Source organism: Chiloscyllium punctatum, chromosome 39, assembly GCF_047496795.1.
Source record: "Chiloscyllium punctatum isolate Juve2018m chromosome 39, sChiPun1.3, whole genome shotgun sequence".
NCBI lineage: Eukaryota > Metazoa > Chordata > Chondrichthyes > Orectolobiformes > Hemiscylliidae > Chiloscyllium > Chiloscyllium punctatum.
Genome location: NC_092777.1, coordinates 45138008 through 45157641, shown reverse-complemented (window position 1 = coordinate 45157641; position 19634 = coordinate 45138008). Strand labels below are relative to the sequence as shown.

Sequence of the window (19634 nt, the reverse complement as noted above, 5' to 3'; positions counted from 1 at the left end):
TATTTATGTTGCTTATAAGACTTACATGTTGTTAAAGTTTCTCATCTTGCATTCATCAGGACAAGTGCAAGAATGCCAAACTTCAAATAGTCACAACAATTTAGTTGAACTACCTTGTTGATATTTCGAATGCAGTCCTTTGACCTGACAAAGTGAAACGCTTCTGTAACAGGTTTCTTGATTCAGCAATGGTCATGTTATCCTGTGAATGACCAAGTTACTGTCAATACATTTATCAGTAATTCTCCAAATGCATGGAATGATAATCATGTATTTTGGGAATAACATGGCCAATGGACCTCCAGCTTCAAGTACTGTGGGTACAAATATCAGCCTCCAGAGACAGTTTAAATTCATTTGTCTACAGTGTGCTAAGTTTTCTGCTGTTCTCTCTCAGGCCAACATTGGAGTTGTTTCTGATTGTACATGTTCTGATAAAATGTCACTCAACTTGAAATATTGACTATGTTTCCTATGCTGTCTGATGTGCTGAATTTTTCCAAAATGTTCTGCTTTTGTTGCAGATGTCCAGCTCTCACAATACAGTATTTTGCATTTGTATTTGTATGATTTTTTAATTCAGCAGATATTCTTGCTCTGAATGAGATAAATGAACTTTCAGCTTTTGGTCTGAGCTGGAAATCTGTAAGACTGAACATGACAACAACAATTTTCACTTATCTATCACCAGAGACATTCTCAAGCATTCCATGGCATTTCATAGGAGGTATTATCCAACAGAATTTGAAACCATGATAGAAGCACAAGTGACTGATTATTTCAGCCAAATACATAACTTTTAAGCAGTGTCTGTAAGAGGGAGAGAGGGGGAATGCAAAAGTTTAGAACCTAGATAGCCAACATTGAGAACTTCAGAAAAAAACCCTGCAATTTAAGCAGCCATTAATAGCAGTGTATAAGGAATAGCTCCAGAGCACATCCTTCGTGTGTCTGAGATAAGAACCAAGGTCTGCAGCATTTACCCAACTATCGGTCTCTAACCTTCTACAATTTGTTCATGTGCTGGATAGATCAGTGCAATGACATGCCTGTTTCCTGGTAGCATAGATCAAAAGTAAACTTTATTCTTCTTTGTGGTATTTGTGTACAATCTCTGACATCAATTAAACCTATAACAGGAGCATCGTCTGAAATTATTCTGGTAATTTCTGTCATTTTGAATGATATTATGGTGGGGTAGATGTCAGGTGGCTCACCTGCCCTTGGTGCAGTTGAGGCCCTGATATGGTCAATTATCTCCTTCTGCCATCACTAGTATTTTATCAATGGTACAAGCTGCCTATCCCACTTAGCAAGACTACCAAGTAAACACTGTCTTGAGGAGGGACAGAACAAGTGGATCCTAATTAGGCTCCCTACAGCCAACAGAGAGCACCACCAATGGTGATCCAAGGCCCCACCATATTCTGGACTCTAAACTGTACTTCGTCCCCCTCCCTGAGTCTTCTTGCTGGAGCCTCTCTCACTTGCCCTGGTCCAACCAGCCCTCTTGCCATGGCTTATCTGACCTTCCAGCGATGGATCTTTGAGGTGGACTGGCTGCTGTCCCAGTTATGGCCACCACTCCCAGGAATTCCACTGGCACTGGAGAGATCAGAGGCCGGATGACACCCTCCTGGATGGGGTGGCAGCCAACCAATTGTAAAGTCAAGCCAGGGCTTCCCAGCCCTATGCAGAGGTGCATGCTCCTGAATTTTCAGCTGTGAGGTACTGTGTGGGGCCCAACAATGCCCTCGAAAAATTCTAACCGTGAATTGAGAAGGGGAACATTCTATTGACACAACACCCTTTCGAAGTAGCAGGACTTGTGAGGTAGATTGTGGTAAACTCTCCAATTCAGTCCATTTAGATAGCCATAGAAAGGGAAATAGCAGGCAGATGGAGGCTTCTTAAACTAAATGATATGTTCATGAGACCACACCTGAAGTGATGTGCCAACAGTGGTGACTGACACAGAACACAATCAATGAAGTCCAGGAGGCAGTTCAGAAATGGGTCATACATGCATTTGGAAAGACAGGGTTTGATTAGGAATAGTCAGCATAGCTTTGAGCATGGGAGATCAGGCCTCACAAATTACTTAGATTTCTTTGATGAAGTGACTAGGAAGTTTGACGAGAGCAGGGTGATAGACATAGTCTATATGGATTTCAGTAAGGCCTTTGATAAGGTTCCACACAGTAGGCTGCTCTGGAAGATTAGATTGCATGGAATCCAGTGAGGGCTGGCAAATTAGATACACAATTGGCTTGATAGTAGGACGCAGAGGGTAATAGTGGAAGGACGTTTGTCGAACTGGAGGCCTGTGACTAGGGGAGTCCTTCAGGGATCGGTACGGGGCCCATTGCTGTTAGTTACCTACATCAATGATTTGTATGAGAATATACAAGGCATGATTAGTAAGTTTGCAGATGATACTAAAATAGGAGGTATCATGGTCAGTGAGGAAGGTTATCCGAAATTGCAACAGGACATTGATCAGCTGGGGAAGTGGGCTGAGAAATGGCAAATGGAGTTTAATATAGATAAATGTGAGGTCTTGCATTTTGGAAAGACAAATCAAGGTAGGGGTTTCATGGTGTATGATAGGGTCGTAAGGAGTGTAATGGAACAGAGGGACCTTGGAGTTCAGATGCATGGTTCTCTGAAAATGGAGTCATAGGTACACAGGGCAGTGAAGAAGGCTTTGAGCACACTGGCCATCATCAGTCAGGGCACTGAGTATGGAAGTTGGGAAGTGATGTTGCAGTTGTACAGGATGTTGGTGAGGCCATACCTGGAGTATTGTGTTCAGTTTTGGTCACCTTGCTATAGGAAGGATGTTATTAAACTGGAAAGTGTGCAGAAGATATTTACAAGGATGTACAAGGTCTGAGTTATAGGGAGAGGTTGGACAAGCTAGGACATTTTTCTTCAGAGCATAGGAGACTGAGGGGGGGATCTTATAGACGTGTATAAGATCATGAGGCATGAATAGGATGAATGCACTCAGTCTTTGTTTCCCAGGGTTGGGGAGTCGAGAACTAGAGGGTATCAATTTAGGTTAGGGGGAAAAGAATAAAAAGGAATCTGAGGGGCAATGCATTTACACAGAGGGTGGTATGTATAAGAAATGTCAGTAGAAGTGGTTGAGGCAGGTACATTAACAACATTTAAAAAGCATTTGGGCAAATACATGGATAGGAAAGGTTTAGAAGGACTTGGGCCAAGTGCAGGGAAATGGTGCTAGCGTTGATGGATATTTTGGTCGGCATGGACCAATTTGGGCCAAAGGCCCTGCCCCATGCTGCAGGACTTTTGACTCTATGACTGTATCCAAACATTGGGAAGGGATGGAATGAAGAAAGGAAGTGGATAGAAATCTGATCCTACAGAAATATACAAGCTAGTAAATGGGATAGAAAAGATTGATGTTGAATGTTATTTCAAACCAGGAGAACAGGACGGGCACAAACTAGTTGGGGATTGATTAGCTCAGTTGGCTGGACAGCTGGCTTGCAATATAGCTCAACACTAATAGCATGAATTTAATTCCCATACTCGACAAGCTCACCATGAATGTCCTGCTTTCTTAACCTTGCCCCTTGTCTGAGGCATGGTGCCCCTCAGGTTAAATTTGCCAGCAGGTGTTTCTCTCTACTGAGGGAGTGGGACTATAGTGACTTGACCTTTTAGTAAAAGCCAATTCTGAGAATGTTGCTTGGAAGATCTTTATGAAGCAAGCTGTGATCAATGCAGGATGCAAAGGTGGAGACAAAAACCCCAGAATGGATTAAGAAACAATTAGGACTTTAGAGTGGAGGAGGGACAAGCTAAGATGAAATTTGGAATAAGCAGTTGGAATCTTTTGTATGGGGAATAATGGATTGAACGTAATATCCTGAAAACCATACTCACATTGTAAGATGCAAAGAAAATATAAATGATATAAAATATTTAAATTAGTATGTTAATGAGATCGTTAGCTACAGACTTTTTCAGCTTGCTTTCTAAATTAATAATAGTTCAGGAAAAGGTAACATATCAGAGCAATGCAACTTAACTGTGTTCAAAAGCTGTACAAATTCTACCTGACTTGGCCTAAAGCAAATTCCTCTTTTGTCAATTAAATGTACATTGCATCTGTGTTTCAGTATCTGATGGTATGTTGGCAACATATACGAAGCAAAAGTGAGGACTGCAGATGCAGGAAACCAGAGTCTAGATTAGAGTGGTGCTGGAAAAGCACAGCAGGTCAGGCAGCATCTGAATATATACGAGTCATGGCCCAGCCAGCAAATCTGCTTGTAGCATGCACCTCCAACATTAGTGCTGATTCTATGGTAAGACAAGCCCAAAGCAGCTTGTCATTGACTCCCCCCATGTGTAATAATTGGTGAGCTACACGGCTTGAATATTTTGCTGAAATACTTCAGATATATTTATTGTGCTTGGATTGGAAGGAGTTTAAACTGTCCGAATTAGAAATCAGCATTTGCATGGTCTTAGTTCCGATTTTCTCAATTCTGTGTTTCACTGAAGTCCAGTTTCAAGCAGTTATCTTCTACAAATGCAACTGTTGCTGATTTAACATCAAAATATTGTAGCAGTATAACAGAGTATTTATGTTTCTTAATTTTCATGCAAGTTCCTTTTAGAATATTTCCCCAAATCTAGTCTGAATGAGGAAAAAGAGCATACCTTGTATTTATATGGTACCTTTCATGACCACATGACATCACACAACACTTTACACCCAATTAAACACTTTTGACGTACCTTCCATGTAATTTAAAAAACATACCTGCCAATTTACACACATCAAGCTCACACAAAAAACAATGGGATGCTACCCAGATAATCTGCTTTCATCATGTTGATTGTGGAACATCTTTCATTCAGGAAACTGAAAATAACTCCCTAGTCCTCCTTGAAATAATCCCGTGGAGTTTTTCATTTATGCGAGAGGACATTTGGCATATAAATTTAATGCCTCATCTGAAAGATGACACCCTCAATTATGCAGCATTCCATCAGTATTGTACTGGAGTATCAATTTTGATCCTTATGCTCAAGTGGGACATGTAATCACAATTTTCTGACTCAGACTGAGTGTGCTACCATGGTGCCATATCTCAAGCCATTGAAGGCCAGAATTTCACCTGTACTTGACATTGTTCTAAATTCAAGTTTGTGAGAAGATTTGTAGCTCGGCTGCTCGTTGTTGTGGTTTTGTTCGCTGAGCTGGGAATTTGTGTTGCAGACCTTTCGTCCCCTGTCTAGGTGACATCCTCAGTGCTTGGGAGCCTCCTGTGAAGTGCTTCTGTGTTGTTTCCTCTGGCATTTATAGTGGTTTGTCTCTGCCGCTTCCGGTTGTCAGTTCCAGCTTCCACTGCAGTGGCCGGTATATTGGGTCCAGGTCGATGTGTTTGTTGATAGAATCTGTAGATGAGTGCCATGCCTCTAGGAATTCCCTGACTGTTCTCTGTTTGGCTTGTACTATAATTGTAGTGTTGTCCCAGTCGAACTCATGTTGCCTGTCATCTGCATGATTTGCTACTAAGGATAGCAAGTCGTGTCATTTCGTGGCTAGTTGCTGTTCATGGATACTGATCGTTAGCTGTCTTCCTGTTTGTCCTATGTAGTGTTTTATATAGTCCTTGCATGGGATTTTGTACACTACGTTGGTTTTGCTCATGCTGGGTATTGGTTCCTTTATCCTGGTGAGTTATTGTCCGAGAGTGGCTGTTGGTTTGTGTGCTGTTATGAGTCCTAGTGGTCATAATAGTCTGGCTGTCAGTTCAGAAATGTCCTTGATGTATGGTAAAGTGGCTAGTCTTTGGGTTGCAGCATGTCCTCGTTCCGTTGTCTTTCCCTTAGGCATCTGTTGATGAAATTGCACGGGTATCTGTTTTTGGCGAATATATTGTAGAGGTGTTCTTCTTCCTCTTTTTGCAGTTCTGGTGTGCTGCAGTGTGTTGTGGCCCTTTTGAACAGTGTCTTGATGTAACTTCTTTTGTGTGTGTTGTGGTGGTTGCTTTTGTAGTTCAGGACTTGATCTGTGTGTGTGTTTTCCTGTATACCATTGTGGTGTATACCTCATGTATACCTTTTTCCATGAACAACAACTAGCCACGAAATGACACGACCAGCTATCCTTGGTAGCAAATCACGCAGATGACATCAAAATGAGTTCGACTGGGACAACACTACAATTATAGTACAAGCTAAACAGAGAACAGCCAGGGAATTCCTAGAGGCATGACACCATCCACAGATTCCATCAACAAATACATCGACCTGGACCCAATAAACCGGCCACTGCAGTGGACAGCTGGAACTGACAACCGGAAGCGGCAGATACAAATCACTATAAATGCCGGAGGAAACAGCACAGAAGCACTTCACAGGAGGCTCCCAAGCACTGAGGATGTCACCTAGACAAGGGACGAAACGTCTGCAACACAAATTCCCAGCTCAGCGAACAGAACCACAACACTGTTCTAAATATACCATGGAACAGGAGTCTTAAAACAAGAAAGAACCACTTACTTAGCTTTTTTGCTGTCACATTTCTCCAGTTCACTAAGCTGTCCAAGAGACGAAAGAACAGTGGAAAGATGTTTGCGTTTCCTTGGTCGCCCAGGTCCTCTCCTTGCTGGACTTCTTGAGTTTTCATCTCTCCTATAAATTGGGATGCAAATAGAGCTATCAACCCTTGTCATTGCCAGAATTTCACCTTGTGTTTTCATCTTTATGTCTCTTCATTATTCCCTTTTATAGCCTATTGTCAACTGCCAAGTATCCTCCAACTAGTAGCTGAGACTGTCTGGGCCAGTGTAAATGATGTGGGAACAAAATTGACTCGGAAAAGGAATTATAAGCTGAGTTGAATTGTGTCAACTCTTTGTACCACGAGATGAAAGTATCTCATTGTTTTGTTGTGTTTTAGTTGGTTGATGATAGGAAATCTGAAGAAATTCTCCTGAATAAAGTAGGCAAGTTACGAAAGAAACATTGTCCTTGGATCGAACAAGTCCTCAACTATGTGGGAAGTCTGCCATAAGGTACACTTTGACAGGCACAAAATAATGTCTTTATCCCAATCCTTTTCTCCCTTACTGCAATTCAAAACTACAATTTAATTTGATAATATTCACATTTCAAGCACATTTTCCGCTTCAAGGGCAATCATCTCAAGAAATATAACTGGCAAATGAAGTAAAAGTCAGACTTTGACGTCATGCAATGAGCCAGCAATTTTCCACTAACGTTATACTGCAACTGATCACAAACACTCAAATTACGACAAGGCGAAATGCACCCATCCCCAACAGTTGGAAGGTCATTGGCAATTTAAGTAACAAACCTAAGATGTTTATCACAAAATATGATGAAATGTCAATTTTCTGTGATTATTATTAGACAGGCTATGAAAAGAAGAAAATAATACAACATGACTGAATGTCATTCTCTGAAAGAACTAGTGAAACATTTACAACTGCACTAACATAGTTTCATATATAAAGTAAGTTAGGGTATTGGAAGATGATCATTATCTATAGAACCATAGTCAGCAGGAATTACTGGCTTTAGGAGAAAATTGGGAAAGAATGCTGAGTATATATAATATATATTATATATATAGTGTTGCTCAGGGCGTCAGAATCATGTGGGACTGTCTAACATTGTCGTATGTCAGCATGGTGCAAGCGTTCTCCTGAGCTTTCCCCTCCTGACATGAAATGATATCCTCCTAGAAATTTCTGGGTGTCATGGATCTTTTTCTGCATGAACATGAAGTGACATTAATCCCTAATGTGCTGTCAAGGATCTGATCCAGCTGGCATGGGTGTCCATTTTTGGAATAATGATCAAAAGATGGATTCCTGGCTGAGCAACCTCCCCCTATTGCTCTAGCGCACTAAGGCAAATTTATAATAACCCACTGCTACTACCAGAAACCAGCTCATTCAACACAGCTTTTGGATTTGCTCAATCAGATGGCCTCTGCATCATGCAATCACTCCCTGAATTAGAGCTTCCTTAACAGGAATGCTTGAATATTCCATAAACAATTTGATAAAGTTCCAAGATCAGCATTTCTATTAAGGACTTTTTACAAAGCCACCTTATGACACTGTGTTTTGTATAATACTAGCAAGGATTGCACATTTCTCACAGCTTACTTGATGTGGCTACTTTGATAATTCCACCCTATTGCTTTCAACATTTTTAGGCTGAAGCAACCCCACATCCCACAGTCTCAGCGAACTCTTGTACCTTTATGTGAAGGTGAATGAATTGCACTTGCTGGATCAGAGCCTTAGCTATGCTGTTGTTGTAGACTAAGCTGTGAGCCGTAGCTTGGCACAATGCAAATCCACCTGGAGCTGGCTAATCACTGAGTGAAGTTATGTAGGAGCCAGTGGTGCGACCTATTCAAGTGTCCAGAATGGGAGTAACAAGAAAGGAACATAGAGGTGCAGAAGGTGAGGAGAGAAAATCAACTAATTTGAAGCAAGGAAGTTGAGAAAATAATACTTGAGCTGAAAATGTGTTGCTGGAAAAGCGCAGCAGGTCAGGCAGCATCCAAGGAGCAGGAGAATCGACGTTTCGGGCATGAGCCCTTCTTCAGGAATCTGCCTCGAAAGAGTCCTCGAAATCGAAAGGATTCCTGAAGTAGGGTTCATGCTCGAAACGTCGATTCTCCTGCTCCTTGGATGCTGCCTGACCTTCTGCGCTTTTCCAGCAACACATTTTCAGCTCTGATCTCCAGCATCTGCAGTCCTCACTTTCTCCTCAAAAATAATACTTGAGTTAACAATGGGAGAATACTGTTTAGTAGAACAAATCTGATCTAAATTGTATCTTATTCTTAAAATACTGCATCAAAACACTCAAAGTGTGGAATGTTTTTTGCCTGGAATAATGTTTTATCCTATTTATATAAAAGATTTGGATGTGAACATAGGAGGTATGGTTAGTAAGTTTGCAGATGACACCAAAGTTGGAGGTGTAGTGGACAGTGAAGAAGGTTACCTCAGATTACAACGGGATGTTGATCAGATGGGCTAATGGGCTGAGGAGTGGAGATGGAGTTTAATTTAGATAAATGTGAGGTGATGCATTTTGGGAAAGCAAATCTTAGCTGGTCTTATATACTTAATGGTAAGGTCCAAGGGAGTGTTGCTGAACAAAGAGATCTTGGAGTGCAGATTCATAGTTCCTTGAAAGTAGAGTCACAGATAGACAGGATAGTGAAGAAGTTATTTGATATGTTTGGTCAGTGCATTGTGGATATTTGTTGGGAGGTCAAATTGTAGCTGCATAGGGCATTGGTTAGGCCAGTTTTGGAATACTGCATGCATTTCTGGTTTCCCCACTACAGGAAGGATGTTGTGAAACTTGAAAGGGTTCAGAAAAGATATCCAAGGATATTGCCAGGAGTGGAGGGTTTGAATTATAGGGAGAGGCTGAACAGGCTGGGGCTGTATTCCCTGGAGCATCGGAGGCTGAGGGTGACCTTATAGAGCTTTAAAAGATCATGAGGGGCATGGATAGGATAAATAGGCAAAGTCTTTTCTTTGCTGTGGAGGAGTCCCAAATTAGAGGGCATAGGTTTAAAGTGAGAGGGGAAAGATGTAAAAGGAATCTAAGGGGCAACCTTTTTAAGCAGAGGGTGGTGCGTGTATGAAATGATCTGCCACAGGAAGTGGTTGAGACTAGTACAATTACAGAATCTGGATGAGTATATGAATGGGAAAGTTTAGAGGGATATAGGCCAAATGTTGGCAAATGGGACGAGATTTATTTTGAACATCTGGTTGGCATGGACGAGTTGGGCTGAAGGGTCTGTTTCTGTGCTGTACCTCTCTTTGACTCTATCTGAACTGTGTTGCTAATTGCAGTTCTAAAGGGGTGATATGAGATGGTACCCACTCATGATCATGTCTCCTTTGTAGTTTGGCCAGTTCTCGTTGCTTTTCCTTGTAGCGACGCTGTAGTTCAGCTAGTTTCATTCTCATTTCCAGCTCCTGTGTGTCCATTCCATCAATTGCAACCTTTAGAGGACAAACCTTGATCACAAAGAATCAATATAAAACAGTCAACCGTAGAAGGGTTATCCTCGCAATTTATAATCATTTATGGTCATTACTGGTATGCTACTCTTATATTGACTGCACCCCAATGCACATTATATAAATGAAAACAAATGTCATCTTGCCCCTGTGGCTTTCCCTCTTTGTCATTTCTTAACCCAACTTTAAGAATATCTTCTATAAGTGTCCCACTTTAGCCATGAACGTAACATACAAATAATAAATAAATTACAGTAACACTGCTTTCGCTTAAATCCTCTCTTCATAGTTGTTTTGACACTGAAGCTAGATATAGATTAGTATTTCAATCAATTGTCAGAAAAATGTGATATGTCAACCGACAGAATTTGGAGACTTTCCTTGGCTCATTTTTTAACTTTAAGCTCCTGCTAAGTTCAAGAGGGCTCTACACATCAAGAATTAGGCAAATGGCCAAAGACCCGAGCATTTGTGAGGGTTGCTACTGCACGTTAAGCTTTGGAAAGATTAGCACAGAATTTGTTGAACTTGGTGCCTTCTGCAGTGAGATGGTCTAGGCTCGTGCAGAAGGAGTCAGACGAGTGACATTAGCGAGGCCCTACCGAAGATAGCACTATTCTTCATGTGATCTTTTCCAGAGGAGCAGAGTGTAACACAGTGAAACTGAGAACAAATTTTACCAACCCCACCAATTAACTCACCGTCTCTGCCTTTGGACTCCATGAGTACTTCCGCCGTAGATTCAGCACCCTTGGGATCCGCACTACATAAGATCTGCTTGACCCTAAGTCAGTTTGGGGATCATCCATTTCAAGTGGTACTGCCTCCACCAATGAACGGGCAGCAGCAATAGTTGCCAGGCGCTGGAGGTCATGAGTAAGTATAGCCTCATCTTCCCCTGTTGAGAAAAGATATATTTCCATACTTCATTAGCACTAATGCATTGTCTTGTACACTATCTTTCACAATACAAGCCCACTGCTCTCCAGTTCTAGGTTAAGCTCTCTCTCTCTTTCAATATGCACAAAAACAGAACCAGCCACAAAGTTTCACCATCACTCTCTTTTACTGCCTAATTACTTAGAGCTGTTCCTTCCTAATTCCTTCTAATTTATACTAGTTTTCCATTGACTTATTTTTGCAGTTTATTATTTTCCCATTGCTATTATTAGGAAACTGCAAGAAGAAGAATAAATATTCAGAGGGAAAAGCTATTTTGGAAAATTAATGGACAAGCTTAGAAGAATCAAAGGCAAATATAATTTGTTGCAATTCAAAGCTACATCAATGGGCAAGAAAATGTCATAACATAGGCTGCAGTATTATCATTAATGGGATGATTTCCATCTCAATTTTAAAAACAGGTCACCACATCTTTGCTTCTAGCCTACATGGTGTAATGCCAGCATCTTCAGGATTCTCCACCCAAGCCCTTATCCTCAAGCACACTTTTTCACCTATTTCATAACTTGGCTACGTTTCACCAGACATGAGCCACATGCAAAACACCAAAGCAGCCAAATGGATAGCTCCAAAAATGGGCACAGAGATTGTGATGTGCAACTAACCCACGCCTATTCAACTGACTGCGTTGCCTATTCAATTGAGGGACTGCTGTACGAATTAGCAGGGGTCTAAGATTATAACTTCCTAGCACTGCCTAAAGTTAACTTGTAACCTTGAACGGCGAGGTGCAGTGTGGCTAGGCCAGATACTGGCAGCCAGAAAGATGTGAATTGGTGCAGGGAAATGATGAAGAACAGCAAAACATGGAGAAGCTTGGAAGTAGGAGGCATTATGTATCTGTACACAAGATCAAAACACAGTGAGAGCAGGAAGGAGAGCAGTTAACTATGGGGATGAATGTCTGCAGGGAGAAAGTGAGGACTGCAGATGTTGGAGATCAGAATCAAGCGTGTGACGCTGGAAAAGCACAGCCGGTCAGGCAGCATCCGAAGAGCGGAGAATTGATGTTTCAGACATAAGCCCTTCATCAGGATTCCTGCTCCTCAGATGCTGCCTGACCAGCTGTGCTTTTCCAATACCACACTCTCGACGGATGAATGTCAGCAGCCAAGCTCTGACTGACCTAGATACAGTGGCATTGAAAGTTTAATGACCTCACACAATGGGTCAAGATCAGTGAATTCATCTTCAAATGCTATTGCTTACCAACTGTACCACCTACCTTACGAACTGTTTAATCACCACACCACATTTTGAGCATGTGCCTGGGGGGGGGGTCCTTGGTTTATAGATCACCACATCCCTACCACTCATCTATAATCTCCTTCAGTCAATACTCATACATAATCTCTGTATATTTAACCTCGTCCTCATATACTTCATATTACTTCAAACTCAATCTCAAAGCTGTATACACTGCCAGCTATTCGACTGTGACATTCACATCATCTAAACACATCGAGTGATTCTCACTCACACATTTCCTTCTTTCTTGCAGGTCAAATACTACATAAGCAAAAGAAACAGCAATTCTAATGGGATGTATGCATTGTCAACTCGATTGAAGGAGATGGTGCTGTCAACACTAAAACACCTATCGCTGAGGCCCATGGTCAGAGGCAGGGCTAAATCCATTGAAGATGATGGTATCCTCATACCTAATCCTTCTTCTCATATCTTACCCTCATCCTCATCCCACATTCATGGAAATGTAGGCAACAGGAGTAGGAGTAGGCCATTGGGTCCTCAAGCTTGCTATACCATTTAATATGATCATAACTGATTATCCAATTCAACACACTGTTCCCACTTTTGCCCATCCCTTTAGCCCTAAGAATTATATTTGACTTCTTCTTGAAAACATTCAACATTTTGATCTCAACCATTTTCTGTGGCAGAGAATTCCACAGGCCCACCATTTTCTGGGTAAAGCAATTCCTTCTCATCTTAGTCCTAAATGGCTCACCCTTTCCTTAGACTGTGACCTTGGTTCTGGACTCCCTGATCATTGGGAACACCCTTCCTGCATTTACTGTGTGTGGTGCTGCTAGAATTTTATAGGTTTCTATGAGATCCCCACTCAACTTTCTAAGCTGCAATGAATGTAGTCCTCACCAATTTAGTCTGTCTTCATGTTCTTCATGCAGAGCTTGGAGCTCACCATTTTCAGCATGAAACTGGGGGCCAATTCCACTTGCACACTTAAGGAACCTGCCATAAGGCAGAGGGCTGGTGGTTTATGTTGCAACATGTGCATCAGCCGGTAAACATTGGAGTGCTGCAGTGGAGGCACAGAATGCAAAACTGTTGATTACAGAATGCAAAGGAGCTTGATACATGTCACAATGATGCAGCAATCTGCCCTCTGGGTAATTAGATTGCTGAGGCACTGCCCTGGGATAGGGGGAGAGACATTGGCCCTGAGGAGCCTGCTGTCCTCTCCTCTCTCAGGATGCAAACATCCATCACAGCCCAGCCAACTGTCACCCAGGCTGAGACATTGCAGTCCTCATATAGGCCCTCTAGGTCCAGAACTGCTCAAGGTCATCGACTAGAAGACTATTCATTCTCCCCCAATGACCGTCAGCTGCCTCCCACTTGCTATGCTGCAGCTACTAAGACAGCACTTGGGCAGCACGGTGGCACAGTGGTTAGCACTGCTGCCTCACAGCGCCAGAGACCCGGGTTCAATTCCCGCCTCAGGCGACTCTCTGTGTGGAGTTTGCACATTCTCCCTGTGTCTGCGTGGGTTTCCTCCGGGTGCTCCGGTTTCCTCACACAGTCCAAAGATGTGCAGGTCAGGTGAATTGGCCATGCTAAATTGCCCGTATTGTTAGGTAAGTGGTAGATGTAGGGGTATGGGTGGGTTGCGCTTCGGCGGGTGTGGACTTGTTGGGCCGAAGGACCTGTTTCCACACTGTAAGTAATCTAATAATATAAATAAAAGAAATTAAGACAGCACTGCAGAGAAGAATGAAGTCAGACAAAGAAGACAGGTACTAAGGGACTTCAGTAGAATGATATAAGACTTAGATGTAATATAGCATTACTTCGGTGAGAAATTTGTTTGAACATTTACTTGGTTGCAACTTTAATTCTGCTTTTTGCCCAAACGAGTGCATTGCTGGTCAGTGGCAGTGGGAATGGAAGCATGGAACCATTGGTGAATGGGTTATTCAGGTTGACATTTCTGATTTCACACTTTAATAAGTTCTTCATGGTCATCTGACGCAGAAAGGATCTCTCCAAACTTGCTTCCACCAGCCTGGCCGGATCAATAGAACCAGAATGAAAGGAACAGTATGATTCACTGCCAGCTCCATCAATATCATAGCCAGCAGCAAGTGAATTTTCAGTATCTAATCGAAGGTGTTGGCTCATTGCCTGGCAGTGCCTAGAAGGAGCAGAAAGTTCCACTCCTTTCATCTGATTGTATACAGTGGCCAGAATCACCCAATTTCAGATCATTATTGCAGATCGAGTTTTTAAACCAAGAGAATAACTATCTGCTTTTGTTTCAAATCAACCTTATCAGAGAGGTTATTAGACAACCCAGGGGCAGCTGGGACTTCAACCCAGGCCTTTTCGTCCAGAGGTAGGGACACTATCACTGCACCACAAGAGCCCCTAGTCAGCCAATGATCCATATTTCATCAGGCGGCAGTGAACAGTCTGGTTGTAAAATGGGTTGGGAAGTAGGGATCCAGGGAGAAATCTGAATGTGACCTTTAAGTAACAATGACTAGGTAAAATGTGTTTCACTGTCCTAATCTTGGTTCCCAAGTAAATGGAAGTTCTACAGGGGCAATGGTCAGGAAAATCTAACTGCAGTATTTTTATTTTCAGTATATAGAAAACATTTCCCACCCAGTTGCAACTTCAGATTGAACTGTCTAACAGAAACATTATTCCCAGGATAAGATGTTCAAGGCAGTCACAGATCAAAGTAATAGTTTGCTTAATATCTGAGAATGCAAGTGGGGCCTCAGTTTAATGTCTCCTCCAGCAGGTAGCATTTCTGAAAGAGCAGCGCATTCCTAGTAACAGCCTCAGTTACATGTTCACATCATTGGAATGGGGTTTGAACTCACAATCATCCTACTCATGTGAGATAAGAGTGCTGCCATTGATCCCAGGCTGACATATGACAGCAGGTAGACCATGTTAGAAAATTTGGATCTTCCAAAATATACTCATTAAGTGTAATATTGACCCAGTTTCTGGAATGAAATCGTGGCCATCTTCAAAGAGTTAAAATCCAATTTCAGGAAAATGCTGGTGTCGATGTTCAAAATGAGCAATGACTAAAAATAGACAAATTATGTCAACTCATCTAAAACAAGACAAACACATGATGTCACAGAGCACTGAAATACAATGCTTGTTCTCCAATTCTTTGGTTATCCTATAGGAATGACCTCACTTTTTTTCCCCCCAAAGAAGAATCACTAATGCATTCAATATGTCCTACGATACTTCAGGAACAGTCAATCATTTTGGCCAGAAGTGATCAATTGTGCTGATAAAAGTTTTTATTGATTAAAAAATGTAATGAGACGACATGGATTCAATAATTTAATATCCTGTGTATATGTGTGTGATGAGATTTATATTCTGTAACCAGCAAGTGTAAGTAACAGAACACTCAAATGGTTTTGCCTGGGAATTGTGAATTGTAATGAAATAATTGATGCTCAAAATGGGTACATTTTATATGATCAAATCTGTGTGTTGCTAGGTATGTATTGACTGTGTCCGTGTATATTGCTGACTACATCTTATGTATGTGTGTATATATTGGCCTAGATTTTCTCAATTGTGAAAGCAGGGGGATACACTGTAAACTTTGCTAATAGTCCAATCTCTTCCTTTATAACCTATTCCATATTTTCCTGCATTTCTAATTGGGATATGCTGCAGCACAGATGGTGGAAAAACCAGAACCCACCCTAGCAATAGTCATACAATAGTGACAATGCTCACAGATTGTTGAGGCTGCCTTAGTCACTTTCCTGTCCAGTTCAAATGATATCCTGATGTGATTAGAGAGAGTGATGGCTTGGTGTGAACAATATGCATTGATAAGAAACTGCATTGATCAAACAAAGCCTTCTGGTATTTAAAAGGTATAATTTGTTTTACCTTAATTTGTTTTAAAAGTGCCACACAAGGTGTGACCCCAATAACAGTAAGCCACTTCTGCTAATACGTAATATAATTCTCAATTTCACATCCTTGATCTTAGCAAGGCCTTCCCTATGTGTTAAAGTCATTACTAAGGACATATGGAAGCTAAATGCTTGTTGGTTCATGGAAACTTCTTTAGCAGCAACTGTAAGGCTGTGTCCATTTTGGGGAACATAATGTTGGTGACATCTGTCTCTTTCAGCTTCCCCACTGACCCACCTGCTTCAACAATAAGGTTCATTCATGTACACTTTTGAAAGGGTGGTGGGCTAGACCTCACTCTAAATTTGTAAATTTTGGTCAGTTACAACCACCTATCTTTTAAACACACATTAATTTCATTGGAAATAGCCAGTCAGACCTGCCCTATCGCCTGGATTACACAGTATTAAAGGACACAGGCCTGTCCCTTCATAATGTTTGATTCTGTCCTGCACAAGATTGTAAACATTAGGCATTAGCCTTCCTGTAGGTATGGAATCCTGACATGGAATGACGTTTAGCACATAGGCCTAGGTCTACAGAGTCATAGTGTCATAGAGATGTACAGCATGGAAACAGACCCTTGGTTCAACCCTTCCATGCTGACCAGATATCCCAACCCAATCTAGTCCCACCTGCCAGCACCTGGCCCATATCCCTCCAAACCCTTCCTATTCATATACCCATCCAAATGCCTCTTAAATGTTGCAATTGTACCAGCCTCCACCACTTCCTCTGGTAGTTCATTCCATACCTGTACCCGTATGTTTGTGCTTCCTGTAACTCTAACAGAAAGAAATGGAAAAGGAGAAAAGGAAATTTGTTTACATGAACGATAAGACAAGTTTTGATGATCCATTTATGCACCTCACACTTCTGTTCAACACTTCTGCTGAGATGTAGAAACCTGACTCTGTGCATTTCTACCTCTGTCCCCTAAGAGTATTCAGGTAGTAGGCACAATTAATTTTAGATGGCACTCCACACATTTTACTGTCAACTGACAATGATGGTTGCCAGTTGTTGCTCAGTTTAAGCTGTAGTGTCCCTTTTCCAGTTTTGTGATTATTGTTAATTTTACTGCTGCCAGTCCCCAGCGCAATTAGTTTTCAGTTGAAGGAGCAGCAGCATGAAGCCTGGCACGAGTCCAGGAAAGTGGCTATTGGCATTTATTTTAATATAGGGGAGTAAAGACAATTAACCTCTCACTGTTCATGCCGAGTGTAATAGATGAACAGCCTAAAAGTACGGAAAGCAAGGCAGAGTATAAGTAATGGCGTAAGCCACTGACACCATAATTTTAAAGGTTCTTTTGTCAGACCATTGCCGTATGCCAGTCCCCAGGAAAACCTAGGGCCATTAAATTATATTTTGTGCATATATACATAGACATCCTGCTTTTACCAATGAGTGCATGTTTATGATAATCTATATGTGAATGTGCATATAGCTTACATTTTCATCCATGGTATGAATTATATATGGCAATATATTTATTTAATGATTTTTTTCAACACAGATCTTGTTTGTCTTATGTGACAAAGTCCATCATTATCAGATTAATAAGGAAAAGTTTCCAGGCAGCATAACTCTGTGCATTTACATATAAATCCGAAAGATCAGTGAATAATTTTGGTCTCAGCCCATTGCACTGTTGAACAATCAACAATGATATCAAATACCATTGAAAACCAGGATTATAATTTTTCCGTTTGCAAATTATGTGACCTTCCTTGATTAAATGATTGGGTGTTAATGAGATTTTACTCACTGGTTTCCAAGAGTTAGGGGATATTGCTCTTGGGTGATGGCGCAGACGACCTGTTGTTTGGTGCATCAGGTGACACCCTCGCCAGAATGAGGCAAGCTTTATAAAGAACAATAGACAGCACTTTATGTGCAACAACTCTGCAGCACACCATGTTGTTTAATCCCTGATGAGCAGCCCGTTTACATTGTGAGCTGGAATCCTGAGCATTGGTGGCAACTGTGAAACAACTGCAGCGTGTTTGACATTTCAGCAAGTGTCCGGAATGACAAGTCATACTGACGACTTGTGTGGTGTGTGTGCTCAGCATTCTGTCCATCTGCAGCCAGAATGAGCTTAAAACATTTGTCTGATGTCAGCTACACCATGGTCTCCCAAGAAATCCCTGAAAACCACTTCCTGAAGGTGTCAGCCTTGGCTCAATGGTTGCAATATTGCCTCTGACTCAGGCTGTGTGATCAAGCCCTACTCCAACACACGTTTAGCTGAACTTTTGATCCAGTTCTAAGGGAGCTGCTGCTTTCAGATAAGCTGCTGGGCTGGATTTTACTCTCACCTGCTCAGGGGTTTGGAAGTGGGAAGGCAAGTTAAAATCTAGTGGGCCAACCTCCTACTATCTACCTTAGTGGTGCTGGAAGAGCACAGCAGTTCAGGCAGCACCCAAGGAGCAGCAAAATTGACGTTTCGGGCAAAAGCCCTTCACCAGGAATAAAGGCAGTGAGCCTGAAGCGTGGAGAGGTTCACTGCCTTTATTCCTGATGAAGGGCTTTTGCCTGAAACGTCGATTTCGCTGCTCCTTGGCTGCTGCCTGAACTGCTTTGCTCTTCCAGCACCACTAATCCAGAATCTGGTTTCCAGCATCTGCAGTCATTGTTTTTACCTCCTACTATCTACCTGCCCACCCCAATCAGTCCAATATTTTAAGGGGGACTAAGAGGTGCCAGGCCAATCGATACACGTGTCTATTTACACCTTATGTGACTAATTAATTGAACGCTAATCAAACATTTAAACATTCTCTCCCCCTACACCTGCCTCCCCTCAAAAACGGACCATTAAAGAAGACTATATAGTTACTTGTCACATTGTTATTTTTGAGACACATTGTGAGCAATGTGGTTCCCGACAGCACAACAGTTACTTTGCAAGCAATTTCGAATTTGCAAATGTATTTATTTTGAAATATAGCCAATGGCAATCCTGACCTTATGGATACAATCTGGGGGAAAGGGGTGTTGGCGGGTTGTCAAGGAGTTGAGATTGACACACGGTTAGGGACAGCGTGGCAGTGTTCAAAACTTCCTGAAACCATTTACATCCGAAGGTGGGATTTACATAACAGATGCTTCCAGGTAATTTGCAGGGTTTGTTTTCAATTGCTTTTCACCAATCGGTTCCCACTGCTAATGAATAACAATGTGGGCCTCAAGCCAGGTTCTTGTGGCTGGGCAGGAATGTGGAGTAATCAGATCAGATGTGAGTTTATTGAATGGTGGGACAGGTTGAGGGGCCAAATGACCTTGCTCAGCCCCTAATTCATATGCTTGTTTTATGTAAGAACAGACTCACACATTTCCAGGCAAACACCAACACCTAAAGTCATAGTCTTAAGGGGAAAAAAAATCTAACAACAAAAGGCCTCGAACATT

The 19634-nt window shown here is 41.8% G+C and overlaps 1 protein-coding gene across 8 annotated transcripts in view; it reads right to left on the bottom strand.

Annotated features, from left to right (window-relative positions):
- Positions 1 to 19634, bottom strand: part of bahcc1b (BAH domain and coiled-coil containing 1b) — a 244742-nt gene that overhangs the window by 94979 nt on the left and 130129 nt on the right. For 7 of the 8 annotated variants that reach the window (XM_072558583.1, XM_072558582.1, XM_072558584.1 and 4 more), the window contains 3 exons: positions 10784 to 10980; positions 9943 to 10079; positions 6553 to 6684 (listed from right to left, as the gene is read on the bottom strand). In XM_072558583.1, coding sequence (XP_072414684.1) covers positions 6553 to 6684; positions 9943 to 10079; positions 10784 to 10980 — 466 coding nt within the window. The remainder of the gene's footprint in view (positions 1 to 6552; positions 6685 to 9942; positions 10080 to 10783; positions 10981 to 19634) is intronic. The other variant, XM_072558587.1, reaches the window with a different exon arrangement.